General features: G+C 38.9%; 1 protein-coding gene across 1 annotated transcript in view; it reads right to left on the reverse strand.

The window, feature by feature from the left end:
* The window catches only part of ITPR3 (inositol 1,4,5-trisphosphate receptor type 3), a 579,835-nt gene that overhangs the window by 125,151 nt on the left and 432,954 nt on the right, over window positions 1–21,730 (reverse strand). Inside the window, 2 exon segments of the mRNA XM_053706861.1 lie at window positions 15,443–15,643; window positions 18,840–19,024. Coding sequence (XP_053562836.1) covers window positions 15,443–15,643; window positions 18,840–19,024 — 386 coding nt within the window.

The following is a 21,730-nucleotide window of genomic DNA, read 5'->3' on the forward strand; positions in this document are numbered from 1 at the left end:
GCCTTCAATTTTTCAAGGGCTGCTTTTTATTACAAGTCCTGTTCTCCATACAGCTGTAAGTAAAAATTGTGCTTTGTCCCACACTCAATAGAGCCAAATCCTAGTTTTTCCACAATGCTGTAAATTGCCTAAACAAGCTATTTGGTTTGCAGCATTTACAGGTATTTGCTTTTTGGCCTCCCCCCCCCCCCCCAAGGGAAAAAAAATGATATTCAAAGAAAGTAAAAATCTTTTGGCAAAAATAAATACAAATAAATAAATAAACAATAAATGATATACATGCAATACCTTTAAAAGCTATCATAGAGTATAAAATTGCAAGTTTTTATGACACTGAGGTCCCTTTGTCCGGCTGATGAGGTTTCCTGAAAGCTAGCATTTGTATTCTCTTATCAGATAGCTATAACAGGTATAACTTTTGTTATTTTTTGCAAACTTTTTTTTTATTTGAAATAATTTTTATTGATTTTAAGCAATAATACAGAGTTCTATTGATTTACATGAACAAGATAAAATCTTTTTGGTACAAATCCGTGACTTCTGTCATGTAAACAGTGTGATACAAGAAAAAGAAACTGTACATCAGTGGCCTAGGCCAGGCCCCTCTGCATTCTGCCATTTTGGGCGTTTACAAACATAAATTAAGAAATTTAACTCCCCGACCTTTAAAACTCAACCCCCCACCCCCCTTCTTCCAGGCTGTTACAACATGTCTCCCCCCCTCCAGAGGATTATTATGTTTCTCTAACCTTCCTCATAACTGCCCCTTACTAAACGGGAAATGTCACCTTTACCTATACTACCAACTTTCTCTACATCTCGCAATCTCTACCACTTGTCCTCTCATAGTCCACCCTGTACTCATAGGTTCTGTACTTCGCCCTTCCCTAACATCCAATAAAACCATATCTTGTTAAACTGCTCCAGCTGACCTTGTGACCATGCTGCCACCTCTGATAAGTGGAAGGTGTCTGCTATTTTATCTGTCACTTCCTGCCATGTGGGTGTCCCTGCTTTCCAGTGTCTTGCGACACATATTCTCAGGCACGTGCAAAGGATTCTAATGAAGCTATTGATTGAATTGTTGAAGGGTTTCACCCTATCATGTAGCAATGCTTGTGATATTGTAAGTGTAACTCTTTCATTCAGAAGCTGGCTCACCATTGTTGACAATTTAACCCAAAGTGTCTGGACCCTGGGGCAGTCCCACCACATGTGTCTAAATGTCCCTTTCTCCCGACATCCTCTATAGCAGTTACCATCAAATGTTGGCGCATAGTGCGCCGTTCTGGTAGGTGTAAGATACCATCTAAATGACACCTTGATAGTATTCTCTCTCAGGTCAGCGCTGATTAAACCCTTTCCTGCATCCCTCAATAAGACCTCCCATTCATCCTTCTCTCTAACTTCGCCAATATCCCTTTCCCATTTCTCCATTAGGGGTGATTTAGTCCGACCCCTCGCTCCTTGCAGTAGTAGGTAAATTCGGGAGATCAGTTTTTTCCCCCTGAATGGGGCCCCTAACATTCTCTCCAAATCAGTAGGTGGTGAATACCGTTGTGTTGACATGTAAGTGTGTATGGATGAACTAACCTGTAAGTATAAGTACCAATGAAGGGGTTCTGGCTCTAATTTGTCTCTGATCTGATTATATGTAAGTAGTTTTGAATTCTGTAGGAAATCTGCCACTCTGTACAAACCTTTGTTTTCCCATTTTCTCACAGACTTCCTCAAGTCTCTAGGTATCAGAAATTTAATGGGTTTCAACAATGACCCTGGTCTACATAGCTGTACTCCTCTCATGGTCTTCACCCATAAGCTTAATGCCTCCCTTGTGACCGGTGATTTATATTCTTTAGCTTTCAGAAGCCTCTCTTCATCCCATATGATATCTGCTGCTCTGTCATTTCCTGCTATTTCTGCCTCTATCTTAGGCCAAATTAGTTCATTGTCACTCTTCCCCATTACAACCAACTGAGCTAGCCTAGAGGCCCTATAGTATTCAGCCAGGTTTGGAACCCCCACTCCCCCCAAGTGTCTGTGTTGTTTTAACACCTGTGCCGCTATCCTAGTCTTACCGTCCCCCCTTAAGAATTTTACTAAGTCATCTTGTAAGGTCTCCAGGTCTTTATTTGGGACCCCAATGGGTAAAGCTCGGAAAAGATACATTAATCTTGGGAGAAGGTTCATCTTGATTGCCATCAATCTGCCATACCATGAAAAGTTCCCTTTTTTCCATTTTACCAGGTCCCCTCTAATGGCTCTGTAAATTGGGAGGTAGTTTAACTTGTATAAGTCTGATAAGCTATCGCTCAATTTGACCCCTAGATAGGTGATATGTTTTTTCTCCCCCGCAATATCAAAGTTTAATTCAATTGTCTTTTTCGTGTGTTCTGGTAGACAAATATGCAGTGCTTCGCACTTGGTTGTGTTAATCTTGTACCCCGAAATTGAAGAAAACTCTTCTAAGGTTTTGTATAAGTGTGGGAGTGAATGTAAGGGTCTGGACAAAGTTAGTAGTACGTCGTCCGCAAACAACATTAATTTATATTCTGATTCTGCCACCCTTATTCCCGCGATGTCTGTCTCGTTCCTAATATAAGAGGCCAGTGGCTCTATGCAAAGGGCGAACAACAATGGCGACAATGGGCAACCCTGCCGTGTCCCATTTAGGATTGTTATTTGCCTGGAAGTGTGACCCGCCGCCCCTACAACCGCTGTTGGGCCAGAATAAATGCCCCTAAGAGCTTGTACAAAAGTCCCCTTGAACCCCATATCCGTCAGTACTTTAAACATGAAACTCCAGTCTACCCTGTCAAACGCTTTTTCTGCGTCTAGTGACAGGAATAGAGCTGGAGTCCCCATTGCGCTCACATAATCTATCAAAGTGATAGCTCTTCTAACGTTATCTGGGGCTTCCCTATTTTGTATAAAACCCACCTGATCTTGGTGGATCAATGTGGGTAAAATCACCTTTAATCTATTTGCCATTATTTTTGTAAAAATTTTGATATCATGATTTAATAGGGAAATCGGCCTGTAGTTCTGACAAAACTTGTTGTTTTTCCCCCCTTTTGGAATCACTATAATTTTTGCCTTGAGTGTCTCCCTAGGTATCTCCCATCCATCCATTATCCCGTTACAGAAGTTGACTAAATGGGGTACTAGCTCTGTTTTAAAAAGTTTATAATACTCCCCTGTCAGTCCGTCAGGGCCTGCAGCCTTACCAGATTTTAAATCCATAATTACCTTCAAAACCTCTGAGCTATTTATTTTTTTATTAAGACTGTCTAAGTCATCCTCAGTGATTTTTGGCAGTTTCGCTTTTTCTAAAAAATTTCTCGTCTTAGTGGTTATATCACCTAATCCTAATTTGTTCCCATCGTACAGTTTCTCATAGTACTTTGCAAAGCTATCTGTTATTTTTTGTGGGTGTGTGGTGAGTTCTCCCTCATCTGTATAGAGCTTAGGAATGGAGAAAAATTTATTCCTTTCTCTCAATTTATATGCCAGAAATCTGTCGGGTTTGTTGGCATAGACAAAATAGTGGGCCCTCAGCCGCAAGGCCGCCCTAACAGAGGCGTCATTTAAAATCTTTGCCAACTCCCTCCTCTTTGTCGTTAGTAGTGTATAATTGTGAGTGGTTGTGTTGCGTTGGTGATTCCTCTCTAAGTTTTCAACTTCTCTTTGTAGGTTATCTACCAATTTTGCTGTCGCTTTAGTTTTAATTGACTTTTTGCAAACTTTTTTTTTTAATACACAGGCTTACATGATACTTATGTTTTTCTGGCCTCTCTAGGGAATGTAGAAAAAAAAGCATACATTTTACACAAAACTGAGAGATGTTTAATGTCCCTTTAAAAGGTAATTCTAGTATAAAAGTGTATGCTGTAACTCATTTTATTTTGTAATGAATGCATGTTTCTCACTTTATTTTAGCGTTGCACATGACACTGAGCAGGAGATAGTTGGTAATTGGTTAATAGGTACACATGCCACTCATGATTGGCTCAATGGCAGTGCCCTTTTCAGAAGTGTTAAAGGGACAGTCTGGTCAAAATTAAACTTTCATGATTCAGATAGGACATGTAATTTTACACAACTTTCCAATTTTCTTTTATCATCAAATTTTCTTTGTTCCCTTGGTATTCTTTGTTGAAAGCTAAACCTAGGTAGACTCATATGCTAATTTCTAAGACCTTGAAGGCAGCCGCTTATCTCTGGGCATATTGACAGTTTTTCACAGCTAGAGGGCGTTAGTTCATGCGTGCCATATAGATAACATTGTGCTCATGCACGTGGAGTTACCTAGGAGTCAGCACTGATTGGCTAAAATGCAAGTCTGTCAAAAGAACTGAAATAAGGGGGCAGTCAGCAGAGGCTTAGATACAAGGTAATCACAGAGGTAAAAAGTGTATTATTATAACTGTATTTGTTATGCAGACCTGGGGAATGGGTAATAAAGGCATTATCTATCTTTTTAAACCATAAAAAATCTGGAGTAGACTGTCCCTTTAATGCATTGCTCTTGGGAACATGACTTAAACTAGAAGTCTAAACCCTGAAAATACATATTGAGTAACACGTACTCATTTAAAAAGAAAAATGATCTATTTTTACAATAGCCAATATAAAAATCTCGCTAATCAACTAGGTTGTATTGCAAACCTCATAGATTTCTTATGCTTGGGAGGAGCACTATCCTTACACTTACACCCTCACAAAACCAAGTCTTCAGGGCAGGCCTAATTAAGACTGGCACTGCTCCTCACCCATAAGTGAAACTGCACTCTAGGGGGGAAAAATCAGCTGTGGAATTGGGTGTTACACATGAAAGAGCACACATATCATACGTCTTTCTAGAAGAGGAACCAGCCGTAGGGTTGTAATCTTCCTTGCTCTTATAATGCACTGATTACTACGTTGGAACATACAATGTGGTTAAAAGGGACATTAAAGGGATAGTCAAAATTAGCATTGCATGATTCACATAGAGCATAACATTTTAAGACATTTTAAAATCCACTTCTATTTTCAAACTGACTTTCTTTCTCTTGATATCCTTTATTGAAAAACAATATGTACACACTACGGTGAGCTAACTGTTGATTGGTAGCTACACACATTTGTTTCTTGTCATTGGCTCAGCAGATGAATTCAGTTAGCTCCCAGTTGTGCATTTCTAACCTGGAGCTGACTTTAACGTTGAATCCCTCTGCAGTTATATATAAGAAATCATGCAATAATAACACATTACTGAATTATCTTTTTGCAATTTTAAATCCCTTTAACAGTGCAGCAAAATTAGCAAGGAAACAACTGAGACAATATTTCCATGCAAAAATATTTTTATGTATTTAATTATTGCTCTTTATATATGCATATATATATATATATATATATATATATATAAAACTTTAATAGCCATTTAAAAGGCCAACTAGCTTCTTTACATAATATTTTATGTAATCCATGACACAGAAATGTAAACTTGTATCTCACTTGCATTATTTTATTTTTTTAACGCTTATGCCCACTAGTATCTATAAGAATTGTAATTCTCTATTCCAGAGACCTACGCAGCTCTCTTCTATAGTGTTGATTTAAATAATAATAATAATAATAAAAAAAGATCCATTGCCTATTTGCTATAATATAAAAAAGAGGTTAATGGAAGTGTCCTGATATATCTAATAGTAGCTCCCACTCACAGCTTCATTGTTTTGTATAGTGGGAGTAGAACAGATTGCAATACGTAAGTAACAAAAATAAATGCCAAGACAAAGTTACTTATTTTATTTCTTTTGTGTAACGGCTATTTATCTCTGCAGCCTTTCTCCTACAACAAGCTCCTGGGGCTGCCTACTGGAGTGGTTTAATGACAGATTGTGGGAGTGGAACTGTTGAAAGATATTGCTGGTAGCTGAGACCCGTGGTGGCGTCACAAACATTCTTGTATATCAAGCAAAAAAACAAATAAAAAAATAAAGAAAAAAGGTATAGAATAACCTTGTCTGTGGATAACCATCCTTTTTTCTTCACGAGTAGGATAAAAATACGATAGCTCAGTGCTTGACAAATCTGTTTAAAAATTAGGAGCAAGTAAGAATATTTAGGAGCCAGGCATATTTTTAGGAGCCAGACAGTTGGATTTGTATATAGATAAATGAAGGATAACCCAAAACGTTAGGAGCCAGGTGTAAAATTCTAGGAGAAAGTGGCTCCTTACTACATGGTCCTGGCTGCTATTAGCCACCAAGATGCTAATCACACAAAATACAAGCCGTTGTTTCTTCAACGTCCCTTCTCAGCATGAGCTCTATTACACACTATTTAGCTTTTTCTGTCAATGCCAATGTGGGTGTGCCTGTAATAATTTTATAAGTGCACATGTAATGATCTCTTCTGATAGGCAATACTGTCTCGGAGCAGGCACTATGTCCCTTCAATGGGTTTAGTTTTGAAACTAATGCTCTCAATTTATGCCAACCGCATATATCCTTAGATGTCTTCTAGGTATAAAACTCAACATGATCATCCTCATGTCTAGTACTAAGTGATATAACCAAACTGTTTCCTGATATATACATTTTCTAGTGCTATGTCATTCTTTAACTGAAGAAAGTGCATCTGGCAATAATTTTTAGAGCACTAAATTGTCCTATGTTTGGCAATGATTTGGAAGATCTGTTCTACTGTATCTCCTACAGTTTCCCTTCCATTTGTATGTCTCATCACCTAAAGTCAACCCATAAATAGCAGGAGACACCTCTAGATTGCTATATCTCCACCCACTAACTGCTTGACCATGACCCAGACCACTCTGGCTCCACTAACTGAAAGTCCTTCCCTGGCTACCCCCAAGCAACCTGCAAACACCTACAGACAGCATAAGCTGCGACAATGAACTCCTACAGTTCCATGATGCAACAACAAAAACTATGGAAGAAATGCATTTTTATTGGAACAACTGATATTTCCATGTTAAAAAATGTAGCAGTGGTATCTCCAACCCTGTTGGCATCTAAATATCCAACTAACTTTGTATTTGAGGTTTCTGACCGTCTCAATTTAAATAGATCATCTGCAGTGGGGGTGGGGGAGGATACAGTTTGGTTTTGGGAGGTATCAAAGATGTAACCTAAGCATTGCTGAATGAATGAAAATATGAATTGAAGGTTAAATGATCATTTAAAATAAGACATTCTAAGAAGAACTAGGGCATTTCAAAAAAGCTTAAATGCTCAGTGGATTTTTTGTATGTTTATTCTCGCTATGCCCTGAAAATAAAACCTTTTTTGCAAGTTGAGGGTTAAAGAGACATGAAACCCAATTTTTTTATTTCATGATTTCGAAAGAGCAAGCAATTTTTAACAACTTTCTAATTTACTTCTTTTATCTAATTTGCTTCATTCTCTTGATATCCTTTGCTGAAAAGCATATCTAGATAGGCTCAGAAGCTGCTGATTGGTGGTTGCACATAGATGTCTTGTGTGATTGGCTCACCCATGTGCATTGGTATTTCTTCAACAAAGGATTTCTAAAGAATGAAGCAAATTAGATAATAGAAGTAAATTGGAATGTTGCTTAAAATTGTATTCTCTACCTGAATCATGAAAGAAAAAATGTGGGTTTAATGTTCCTTTAAGTATTAGTAGCTTGATCATACTGTGATAATCTGAGGATATAATTAGTCAGTTCCTCCTAGCAGTGTTTTTCAACCAGTGTGCCGTGGCACACTAGTGTGCCGTGAGAGATCCTCAGGTGTGCCACGGCAGACTGACAACAGTGTGACATATTTTTTAAACTTTGCTTGTTTTTTACTCCCAGTGCAGGGGTAGTTTGTAGGAGGCATGGCATAACAGCACAATACATACAGTATGTGTGTGTTTGTGTGTATGTGTATATATATATATGCTGTATTAGGCTACAATGTGTGATTTTTTTTAAATTTTGGGATGGTGGTGTGCCACAGGATTTTTTAATGTAAAAAAGTGTGCCACAGCAAAAAAAAGGTTAAAAATCACTGCCTCCTAGGATTCACAGTGTACTACACATAGTACACTAATGACAATGATAGGTTTGCAATGCAGCAGTAAGGGCTAGATTTATTAAGCCCCTACGGCAGCAAGTTCTCTCAAGAACTTGCTCGCCGTCATTTATCAAGCAGCGGTCACCAGACCGCTGCTTCCTTAGCCTCTTCGCCACCTCTAATCTGGCGAAATTCAATCTCCTCGGTCTAGTCATACCGAGGAGATTGACTGCTCCTGCCCGCGCGTGATTGGCTGTGCGCGGGCAGGGGGCGGGATTGCACGCGAGCGCAAAATTGCGCTCGTGTGCAATGCCGAATACCTGCGGGTATTTTCGCCCCACCACAGGCGAGCTGAGGCATACAGGGGTGCGTATACGCGCCCCTGTACGCCTCAGCTTTAATAAATCTAGCCCTAAGGCCAGAAGAATACTTGGTTGCATTGGTAGAGGTATTAGCAGAAAAAAAAAGCAAGGTTGTTATGCCACTTTACAGATCATTAGTTAGGCCTTATCTTGAATTCTGTAAACAATTCTATAGACCATATCTCCAGAAGGATATTAATAAACTAGACACTGTTCAGTGGAGGGCTACTGAAATGGTACACAGTCTAAAATATAAAAACGTACAAATAAAGACTTAATTGCCTAAATATGTATAGTTTAGAGGAGAGAAGGGAAATAGGTGATATGCTAGAAAGAAACCTTTAAATATATAAAGGGGCTTAATTACGAGGAAAATGAAAGCATTTTCCAAATACCAGTTTAAGTTAAGTTAGGGGGTAGCAGGTTCAAGAAAAATGTGAAGACGTTTTTTTTTTTTTTTTAAAGAAAGGGTTGATTAATGGAATAAACTTCTAATAGAGATGGTAAACACACAGACTGAAAAATAATTCAAACAGCCTGTGACATGCATAAGGCTATACTAAGAAATAAGTATATTTACACTGCATAAGTAATATGGGTAGACTTGATGGACCTTTTAATTCTTATCTAATGTCAAATTCTATGTTTCCATGCTTATGGAGTAAGAATTTAAAGGTCAGGTAAATAAAGGAGATTTGCATAATCAACAAATGAATGATACAAAGACAATGCAATAGCACTTAGGGGTAGATTTATCATAGTGCAAGCAGATATGATGTAGCGTATCATGTCCGCTGCACATCGATAAATGCAGACAGCATACACTGTCGGCATTTATCATTGCACAAGCAGTTCTTGCGAATTGCTGGTGCAATGCCGCCCCCTGCAGATTCGCGGCCAATCGGCTGCTAGCAGGGGGTGTCAATCAAACCGATCATATTCGTTCGGGTTGATTTCTGTCTGCGGCCTCAGAGCAGACAGACAAGTTATCTAGCAGCGGTCTGAAGGTGGATAAATCGGCCCCTTAGTCTGAACTTCAAATGAGTAGTAGATTGTTTTAAAAAGATGTCAAGGTTATGTCTATTTCCACTCCTCCTGTATCATGTGACAGTCATCAGCCAATCACAAATGCATATACGTATAATCTGTGAATTCTTGCACATGCTCAGTAGGAGCTGGTGACTGAAGAAGTATAAATATAAAAAAAACTGTCATTTTGTTAACAAACGTCAATTGGAAAGTTGTTTAAAATTGCTTGCTCTACATGAATCATAAAAGATTAATTTTGACTTGAGTGCCCCTTTAAGTTTAAGGAGTGAAGTCCTCAGAGTACTTATGCCAATGATAAAACTGATTCATGTACTCAGAGTAGCAAAGTTTACAAATGACAGTTTTATTCAGTAAACCAAATTTAAGGACTTGGAGTATATTAACAGAAGTGATAGGGTTAAGAAATTTGATCCTCCTAGTAGTAAAGTATAGTTATGATGTTGACAGGTTTAACATGTAATCAGGTCAATGCTTTGAAAAGCCTATGTGCTCATTAATTTACTGCTGTTCCTTTGATGTAACTGTGTTTACAGCCAAAGACTGCAGGTCAGAGATTGCAATCTCATTATTTGTCTTGGCTGTATAATAAGGACATAGTGGAAATGGTTAAGGAAAACATTTGACTTACAAACATCACCCTTCCTTACATTCAGTTGTCTTGCAACTCATATTATTGTTCATAGTAATCTTGTATTTTTAAATGTGAATTAGCTCCCAGAAGTTAAAGGAACATATATGTACAAATAGAAAATGCTCCATTTATTATTGCATGATTAAAAAAATGAGTCATATAACTGTGGGCCAGATTACAAGTGGTTCACTATTTAGCGTTTTCACTAGAGCGTAAACTTCACTAGACGTAGGCTTTTTGCATGCATCGAAAAAGTTTGAATGCAAGCGAAACCCAATATGCAATAACCAAAAGATTTTGCAATATCGCAACCACGTTAGCGTATTCTCCACTTATAAGTGAATGGAGAGAGCAGAAGAAAAAAAACTAACACCTATCACTCTCGCGCTAACCCGACAGGAATTATTTATATTTCACATTCCAATGTTCTTCACATACAAAACAATGTCATTTTTATTGTAAATACATATTTCTATCTATCTATCTATCTATCTATATATATATATATATATATATATATATATATATATATATATATATATATATATATATATATATATATATATGTATATACCTATACCTGTATATCTATTCCTATAGATTTATAGGTATAGATATCTATTTTACATTAACATTATCAGATATATATATATATATATTTAATAACACAAATTACTTTTTTTTATATGTGAAGAACATAGGAATGTAAAATATGTTTATCGCACTTTGCATTTTGCAATTTAGGTCTAACGCGATGTCGTGTTAGTGCACATGAAGAATTGCTAACCTCAATGCGCGTTATTCAAATATTACATATAAAATATAAAAAAATATTAATGATAATTATTATTTCTATATATATGTGATATAAAATGGATATCTACACCTATATGTCTATAGGAATAGATATACAGGTATAAGTACATATATATATATATATAAATTAATTACAATATCTTGTATGTGAAGAATATGTGAAATATGTATAGTAAATATACAGTAAAACATATATACATAAATAGATGTACAAACATATAAACATATATACATATATATATATATATACATACACACACACACATTATAGCCCTTTGCAGTCAAACACCTTGTCATATAGGAATGTTAAAAGAAAAAAAAAAGAAGTTGTAAGGTTTAAAAGGTATATGATATGACTCATTTTTAGCAGATAGTGTTTATATGAGTGTAACTGTAATTTGTATTTATGTTGTGTTTTATAAAACTTTTTTTAATGCACTACCCTTAACGCGAGAGTTTCAGTCGCCCTGAACCTGACAAGTGAAAAATGTGGTTGCTATCTTGCGATCACATTTACTTTCAACTTGTAACACGCACAATATTTCTGATGTGTGCAAAAACCCAATATCACTCTCGCACAATAGTTAGTGCACCACTTGTCATCTAGACCTATGTGTTCAACCACTGGAGTTAAGCATAGTCAGAGTCAGAGCAGCAATGCACAACTGAGACTGAGAGGCACTTCCGTGCAGCCACCAATCAACTGCTAGCGAACTGTAGTCCTTTGTGCTCCTGAGACTAACTAGATATGCTTTTCAACTAAGGATACCAAGAGAATGAATTAAATTTGATAACAGAAGTAAATTGAAAAGTCATTAAAATTTGCATGTTTAACCTAAACCGTGAAAATGTAATTTTGACTTCCCTAGCCCTCTAATTTAATTAGACTACATTCAAGTCAACCTTGAATTAATGTTACTGACATGAAACTCAAGAAATATATTCTTACATATTTAGAAGAAGCTTTTAATACGTAACATTTATATGAAAATTATACAATTGAAACTTTAGCAAACAGTTATATTTTGTTCTTGACTCCACCCACTCACCGTTTCATAAAATAGCTTAAAGAGACACTAAAGTCAAAATAAATGTTCATGATTCAAATAGAACATACAGTTTTAAGACACTTTAAAATTAACTTACGTTATTTAATTTTTCAGTCTCTTTATATTCTAAGGGAACCAGATACTACTCCGCATGTGCACAAGCTCCTAGGGTATACATATAATAGTCTGCGATTGGCTGATAGCTGTCACATGGTACAGGGGGGGCGGAAATTGGTAGAAAAATAGATTTGCCAGAAAAACTAATTATGCTTACCTGATAATTTTATTTCCATCTGTGTGAGAAGAGTCCACTGCTTCATTCATTACTTGTGGGAATTAAGAACCTGGCCACCAGGAGGAGGCAAAGACACCCCAGCCAAAGGCTTAAATACCTCCCCCATTCCCCTCATCCCCCAGTCATTCTGCCAAGGGAACAAGGAACAGTAGGAGAAATATCAGGGTATAAATGGTGCCAGAAGAATAATATTAAATTTAGGACCACGAAAAGGTTTGAATAGAATAGTATCCCAAACCTCTTACTGCGATAGGCACCGGGACAATAACTCCTAAGAGAACAGATCCCATACGCAACCCAGAAAGACTTCCCTCCTTTCTGGTCAGGAAGACTGGAGAGAGAGGAGGAAACTGCCCTTGGGTGGCTGAGACTTGAAACCTATCTTGTAGCCCTGAGCTATGACCTCCAGGACCCATGGATCCTGCACGTCCCTGAACCAAGTGACTGAAAAGAGCCCGTTCATGCCGACTTAGACTCAGCGGGCTTCTTGCTCTGCTTGGATTTATTCCAGGACTGAGCCGGTTTCCAAGAGCTCTTGGTTTGCTCAGGCTCAGTGGAGGACTGCTGACATGGGCTTTATCAAAACGAAAAGAACGAAAATTGTTCCTTAGACTTGTTCATATTCTCTTGCGGTAGAAGGGCACCCTTGTCCCTTGTGATCGTGGAGATAATGGAGTCCACGCCTGGACAAAACAAAATCATTCCCTTTAAGGGGAGGGAAAGAAGTCTGAACTTAGAAGTCATATCCACAGACCATGACTTCAGTCAGAGCCAGACGGTCTTAACAGAAAAGGCTGAAGTCTTAGCATTTAGGCGAACAATCTGCTTAATAGCATAACCAAGAAAAGAATTAGCAACCCTCAAGGCCGTAAATCTTTCCTGAGTAACATCGAGGGGTCCTCTCCACCCTGATCAAATCCTTTAAGGAGTTACACCAAAAGGTAGTTTCTCTAGCAACCGCCGCCTCCGGTTGAAACAAATACCCCGTATGTTGAAACAACTTTCTTAAAAGAGTTTACATCCTTTATCCATGGGCTCTTAAAACGAAAAGCTATCCTCAAACGGGATAGTAATACATTTAGCAAAGGTGATGAAGATAGCGCCATCCCTTTTAGGGACGGAACCTCCATTGAGAGTCCAGGACCGGGAACGATTTGTTAAAGGGAGAAAAGAGGAACAATCCAGTCCCATTCATTCTTAATAATGTTCGCCATATAACAGGAGCAGGGAAGGATAAGGTACCACCACCCTGTCCTCAAACTCTATCCAATTTAGGAATCAAAGGTTTCTCAGGAAATTTGGCCTCTGGAACCAATGAATTCACCAGAAAACTTCCTTTAGAACAAAGTGCAAATTCCTAAAACTAAAGTCTGGTTCCTCCACAGCCGGAGGTTTAGAGGCAGCAAACTCCGACACAGAATGTTCATACTCTGAAGTCTCAGAAAGAACTTCATCCTCGTATAACCCTATCAGTTAAATCCAATAAAGTATCTGATCTACTCTAGGAAGGAGTGCAATATGTAACCTTCCGCTTGCGCTAGCAGGGCGAGGTAAAGCATTAAAGGCTGCAGACACCGCTGTCTGAGCTGTGCAGTAACGTCTGGTGAAAAAATTGCCCCCTCCCGATGGAGGATCAGCAATGCTACGGGAAAACTGTATGTGTAGAGAGATAAGCATGTAGGGTACGCACCTCACTGGACGACAACTCATCAGAGGTGGACGGCTCAGTGGTATCAAACATGTTTGATATTATCACATTATCAAGGCATATGGAACATAATTGAGGGGGCGGCCTCACAATATAAACAGGAATTACTCTTTAGGATTAGAGGGAGTGCCCTCTAAGTAACAGAATCCTCCATCACTAGTGCAATAACCGGAGAACTATATAAATAAAACATCTTATTTTATTTTAAAAAAAACTGCACCTTTATATCCCAATGGCTGGGGCACTCACCACCTCCCATGACCCAGACAGTACAGAGAGTTAGGACTCCTCTCTGATAGACACCCGGTCAGGAAAGAATCACATGGTGCACAATGCAGGACCCTACCTGCTATGAGAAAGCGAGCCAAGCTTGTAAGCTGCATGGCTCTCAAAGTGAAAATGAAACCTGTATATTCCATAACAGCCTATGAGCCCATAACATCTCACACATAAAAGCAGCATAAAATCAAATAAACATATAAGATTATTCCCCCCTGTTCAATAATCCCCCTCAGGAGATATTAACCCTTGATTCTATACAGATTAAAGGAGTCACACTGTGACCCTGTCTTCTAGCGTTATCATACATGTATAAAAAATGAAACAATCTTACCAGAATCTACGCCGTGGAACAGGAACACGGCCTTTCAAGTGTGACAGATTAGTAGCATCGCTCCTGACATGGACTTGAGAGCAGAAAGCAGGCAGCGAAACTCGTCAATGCTGATTGCTTATGGTGCTGTTAATCTGAGTCGGGATGATTTAGCAGAAAGACTCTCCCTGCATCTCCGAACTCTAACATTCATTCATGCTCTCACTGAGAGGCTCACAGGAATACTTAAAACTCCAGTCCCATCTCAAAGAGTACTACCCTTCATAAGAGACTACTCCGAATCTTCCAACACTTTTCTGTCAACCTCCTGTGAGGAAAGGAAAAGAATGACTGGGGGATGAGGGGAGATATTTAAGCATTTGGCTGGGGTGTCTTTGCCGCCTCCTGGTGGCTAGGTTCTTAATTCCCACAAGTAATGAATGAAGCAGTGGAAAAAATCTACTGCTTATTTGAAATTCAGATTAAGTGTTATTGCATTGTCTTTTTTATTATGCACTTGTTGATTATACAATTATATTGTATTTAGTAGCTTGGACAGCTGTTCACTGATTCCAATGGAACAATCCTATTTTGAGACTGAAGAAAAGTGGAGCAATGTTAGCAATTTGTGCTGCAAATTAATAAGTAAGTTCTGTCTAGAAAATGCTCAATGTATTCATTATTTATACTCACCAAAACATATTAGTTGATGTTCTAATTAATGACCATTGTAAAATTGTTTTGTTTATATTTATGTTAAAATATTTAATAAAGACAAATAAAAAAAAAACAAAAAAAACAACAACAATATTCACACTGTTCAAAAACCCTGATGACTAAAAGTGGATGTCGGGAAACTTTACTGTTCATTTTAACATATAAGCTTATGGTAAAGATACATATATACCTGGTTCTCATGACAGGGACCCTGGCAGTACTCTGTAAGGGTCTCCAGAGTCTGGATAATTAAAGCCACGTTCTTTTCGTTGATGTAGAGTCCCAAAAGTCCAAGCCCACCTGTAGTGCTGCCACACATGATGTCCAAGAACTGTAAGGTCTCACAAACAAGGTTGTAGTTGGTTTTGTTGATCTGATTTCTTAGGAAATTCTAAGCGTTTTATATGCAAAGGAGAAAAAACAAAAACATTTTGTTAATAAAGTGCAAAAAATTTTACTAAATCAGACAAACCAGGAAGAGCTTAGCAATTGACCAAGGAAACTACGTAAACATTACATTTAACCCCATTTTACATTTTTAATTTATCTATGCAGAAACCCAATCTAACTCAGATATGTACTTCACTCTAACAAATAAATCACACTTCTAGAATGTTTATTATTAAAGTCTTCAGTTCAGAGGGCGATAAAATACTTCCCACACTCCAGTTTAACTGCTGTGAAATTAAATGGACAGTAAAGTCAAAATTAAACTTTCATGATTCTTATAGCGCATGCAACTTTAAAGCAATTTCCAATTTACTTCTACTATATAACTTGCTTTGTTCTCTTGGTATGATTTGTTGAAAATAATACATAGGTAGGCTCAGGATCAGCAATGCACTACTGGGAGCTAGCTACTGATTGGTGGTCACACATATATGCCTCATTGGCTCACCAGATGTGTTCAGCTAGCTCCCAGTAGTGCATTGCTGATTATTCAACAAAGGATAAAAAAGAATAAATGACCGCTGCTTCTTAACTTTTGTTTCCGACGAATCTACTTCTTATCATCGGTCTGTCCGACATAATCCACTCAGCGGATCATGTCTGACATACATTGATGAATGCAGACAGCATACGCTGTCGGGATTTATCATTGCACAAGCAGCTCTTGTAAACTTGCCCACCTAGAATGCAAGTTTTTCCTAAAAGTCTGCTGGAAAAAACCCAACATATGATTTGAGTAGGTAATCAACAAAAAATTGAAGCCAGAATAAAATTTTAAAATGCAAGGAGTATAAAAAAAAAGGCTTTAGCGGTGTTAAATCGCTCAGCAGTTATTGGGTTAAAAGGGAGATTTGCCAACCCTATCATCTCTTGAGGCAACAACAATTTGAACTGGCTTTTAATTGGACAACAACATTATTGAAAAACGCAAGGGAGCAATTTTCCCAGGCCAGACAATAGTGCACTTTTAATTTTTCCGTTTTATCACTAACTCAATCCTTTAACAAGTATCAGGGTTTATTTTAATCTGTCGTCAAGTACAGACAATTTACTGCCTGTGCATAAAAATCTTCAAGTCAGCTACTTACTCTAATAAACAAGTATTCACTCTAACTCTGTACAAATGCTGTCAGTTTGACTTCTTAGGTTAACATTTTTTAAAATTAAAGGGACACGAAACCCAAATGTTTAATCACACGATGAAAGTGATGCAGCATAGCTGTAAAAAGCTGAAAATATCACCTGAACATCTCTATGTAAAAAAGGAAGATATTTTACCTCACAATGTCCTAAGTATTCACACTCCACTGTAAAGAGACTTTAAGAAGCCTATTGGGATGCAAGTCCCAAGACTTGCTGGGAGTTTGCATCTGTCACTGCTGATGCCTATTGGTTATTGTTCTTTTCGTTTGTTTTTTCAACTTCCAGCTTTACAGCAGCTTTAACTGTTCACAGAGCACTTTAGTGAGCTGAAGACATTTTGAGGTAAAATATCTTCCCTTTTTACTTTCAGAAGATAATTTCATGTCAGCTTTTTATATTTATGCTGCATTACTTTCAAGTGATTTAGCATATGAGTATTATGTCCCTTTAAAGTTTAGAATTTTCTGCCACCATTGTCATTCATATAAAAAGAAAGCCTTAACTTAACGAAAATAACAATAATAGGTACACATGAATCAATAAGTCAAGGCAAAATGGTAATTTCTTTTCTTTCTTGCATCTAAAAGAAATTCTTCTTATCCCCCCCATAAGCTCTACGCCGACCTGTGACTTCTCTATCCCTGTTGACGGCATCACCATTTCCCCATCGCCCCAAGTCCGCTGCCTCGGAGTTACACTTGACTCAAATCTATCCTTCACCCCCCATATCCAATCGCTTTCTACATCCTGCCGCAACCATCTACGCAACATTTCCAAGATTCAACATTTTCTGTGCGCTAACACCACAAAGCAAATAATCCACTACCTTGTTATTTCCCGACTTGACTACTGCAATAACCTACTTACTGGCCTTCCTCTTTCCCGCCTCTCCCCCCTTCAATCCATCCTAAATGCCTCTGCCAGGCTGATCCACATTTCCCGTCGCTCTGTATCTGCTGCATCTTTCTGTGAGTCCCTTCATTGGCTCCCCATACACAGCAGAATTAAATTAAAAATCCTCACCCATACAAAGCGCTCACCAACTCCGCTCCCCTCTACCTACTCTCTCTAATCAACAAGTATACTCCAGCCCGCCCACTAAGATCCAACAATGACCTGCTCCTTGATTCTACGACTATCACCTCCCCTCATGCTAGACTGCAGGACTTCTGTCGTGCAGCACCTACCCTCTGGAACACTCTCCCTCGTGCTGTCAGGCTTTACCCTAATCTTTCTTCCTTTAAATGCTCTCTGAAGACTTTTCTGTTCAGAGAAGCCTACCACCCAACTCAATAATATTCCTTTAACCTAACAACATTTCCCTCCTCTATCTCTGCATTAACATCTTTCTCAATCTTGCAATCCTCACCTCCTGTTTCTCAACCTCCTACCCTTCTAGATTGCAAATTCCCACTGGAATAGGGCCCTTAATTCCTCCTGTATGTGTTTGTAAATTCTGTCCTGTCTCTTAGTCTTAGAAGTTTTATACTATTGTTTTATTTAAATGATCTGTATCCATGGACAGCGCTGCGGAATATGATGGCGCTTCATAAATAAAGTATAATAATAATAATAATACTGTTTGTTTTTGTACTTTTCTCATGAATAAGGCAAGTATTTTTTTAAGTTTGTGTGTGTGTGGGGCAGATTCTTTTCACCAATATGTGTGTTATAGTTATTACCAAGCAGTTGGCAATTAACCCATATAGAACAGTTCTGGGCAAATATGAATTGCCAGTTAATTTCAATATACTGTTAGATACGATACGATCGGTATGATTGACACCCCCTGATAGAGCCTATTGGCCGCAAATCTGCAGAAGGCGGCATCGCACAAGCATTTCACTAGAAAGGCTTGTGCAATGTTAAATGCCGACAGCGTATGCTGTCGGCATTTAACGATGTTGGGCGGACATGATCCCCTAGGCCTTTTTGAATAGTATTAAATTAGGATGATTAAGTGGCTATGTTACATCTATGTTAATTCTACTCACTTGGAGATCTGGGTTGTGGTTTTCACACAGCAGTTGCAGGAATCTGAGGATAGGCTCCATGATAAGCACAACAGGTCCCACTTCATTACCCTCTCCAGTTTCCCCTCCTTCATGTCCTTTACGGAACGGTCCCCCTGCTGAAGTCCGGGAGAGAGCTACAGGTACTACAAACTGATGGCTGCGACCTGGAAAAGTCAATTACCTTAATAATGGCGGAATGCCCAATTACATCATAAAGGGACATCAAACCCAACATTCCTCACAAATATGCAGAATAAAATCATTTTGTAATGTACTTTCATTATTATGACTACTTTTGCAATCTCCTTTTTTCAGCATTAAATTTGATTTTTCCCCACTGCTACCAGAAATTCTGGAGTTCACCCTACAAGATACAACATGCTACATGGTTTATTGTATGATTTGTGCAGGAGCTAATTTAAAGGGACAGTAAAGTCAAAATGATGAGCATATGATTTTAAACAACTTTCCAATTTCCAATCTATTATCTAATTTGTTTTGCTCTTTTGGTATCCATTGTTAAAACGCATACCAAGGTAGGTTTAGGAGCTGGGAGCTAGCTGCTGGTTGGTGGCTGCACATAAATGCCTCTTGTCACTGGCTTACCAATGTGTTCAGCTAGCAGGATAACAAGATAATAAAGCAAATTAGATAAAAGAAGTAAAATGGAAATTTGTTTAAAATTGCATGCTCTATCTGGTTTCATGTCCCTTAAAGTGAATGTAAACTTTGACGAAAAATACTATTAAAAACAGGGGCACTTTCATTCAAAGTTTCACCAGTTTTTTTAAAAATACTTACCTTTTCTTCTTGCAAAGCCGGAGCAGCAATTCCTCCGCCTGCTGCTCGTCTCTTCATACGTCAAAAATTAAGAATCCGACTTCCTCCAATCATGGCTCTCCCCCAGAGCAAACATTGCCCGAGGCCATGCCGTGAATGGAGGAAGCCAGATTCTTCATTTCTGATGTATGAAGAGTTGAGCAGCAGGCGGGGGAATCGCTGGTCCGGCTTTCAAGATGAAAAGGTAAGTATTTAAACAAAACGGGTGAAAACTATGTAAACTTTGATGAATGAAAGTGGAGAAATATCAGGGTGAAAACAAAACGGGCGGGGAGCTGTGGACTCTCCCCGTCAGAAGAAAATAAAATTATCTGGTAAGCATAATTTAAGTTTTTTCTTCTTAAACGGGAGAGAGTCCACAGCTGCATTCATTACTTTTGTAAAAACAATACCCAAGCTATAGAGGACACTGAATGCAAAATGGGCGGGAACAAAAAGGCAGCCCATTCTGAGGGCACCACAGCCTGATATAACCCAAACTCCAGATAAAAAAACTGCGTCCACAGACACAGGACAAAAAGGAAGAGGACCCAGTAACTGCCCATCAGGTAGAACCATAAAGAGCCTTGCTACAGACCACTCAGATCCCTAGACTCCACTGAGCACAAAACCTCTGAGGAGACAAAAATCCTTCTGACTCAAAGCCCGCCAAGGGAAAACCTCTCCCTGACCAATGGGAAGGGGGACACCAAAATTCCCCTCACAATCTTCCAGAAAAAGGAAGATCAGATAAGGAAGTCCGAAAAGACCACCAAAACAAACCCCCCAAAATCAGGGGCAAACCAATGAAGAAGCCCCTAGCATAACTCAAAATGAGCGAAATACATGGCTGTATTAGGACAAAATTGCGTAGAAAATACTCTACCGACAGAGGAGAGCAACAGAAGGAAAGTTCCAGACCACCTCCTACATGGATCTCAAGGAACCAAAGTAAAGTCCTAACCAGAACAGAAGTCCTAAAAGGACAAAAAGTAGAGCCCTCTACCTTATCATAGAGCGCTATCCAGCCCTAAGAAACTGAACACCCGAATAGAACAGACAAAACAGATAAGAATATCCGTTAATGCCCCAGTCAAAAGCCGTCAAGCCTACAAAAACTGGACAACAAGGTAAATAGGAAAGTCATACCAGAACCATCCAGGGGGAGAAAAAACTCAGAAAAACAGTGTGGATCAACTTCCCCCCTATCAGGACACAGGGAAGGGTGGACAGCACCCTGACCAAGAATGAAAAAAAAAAAACAGCAACTCGCAGAGGGAAGGTATCACGTAAGGAAGGAGCGCTCTGTAGCCCCTCGTGATAGGCGGTCACTGCTCAACAAAACAGTCCCAGCACCGACGTGACTGGTAAAGTCCAATGGAGCAGGGAGAACAAAAATTCCCCTTAATGACCAGGCCCAGAGAATCTTCAGCCACGAGATCCCCCGGAAAAAGAAAGAGGAAGAGGCACGAACCCCCAGAGAGACTAGCTCAGGTTCCAAAGTACCTATCCACATTTCCCTTCAGAATTGGAGGGGAAGGTACCCTCAACCAAGCGAGACCCTCGACTATCAGAATGGTATGCTACATGAAAATCCAACCTTCCAGGTGGACACAAACTCATGACGTCCTGCACGGAAAGCAGGGAGGCAAACCCCACCTAACTCCGGGATCAGAGGAGAAAAACGACCTCTGAAGTAGCCAACAGGATTAATGCAGTAGATCAGATTCTCCCAATAGAAGAAAATCGAAGACCCAACAACCTGCTAGCCCACATGCAAGGCGCAAAAAGCGGCAACTGGTTTTCAAACTGCAAATCCGCTTGCTAGGCAGCTAAGGAAACCCTCCGACCACTACAGCTCAGTAGAGAAATTCACGTTTCTCCGGAAGGAAGGAAAAGAAGCCGCCAGTAGGAACAAGGAGATTTTCCCAGGATCAGGGAACCCAACCTGCTACTCAACCGGCCAGATCCAATGTCTATGAGATCTGGAAACAGAGTAACCAAAATATCCAGTCAAAGATCAGGACTAGGTTAAAAGACTGTACACCCAG

Source organism: Bombina bombina, chromosome 3, assembly GCF_027579735.1.
Source record: "Bombina bombina isolate aBomBom1 chromosome 3, aBomBom1.pri, whole genome shotgun sequence".
NCBI classification, from domain to species: Eukaryota; Metazoa; Chordata; class Amphibia; order Anura; family Bombinatoridae; genus Bombina; species Bombina bombina.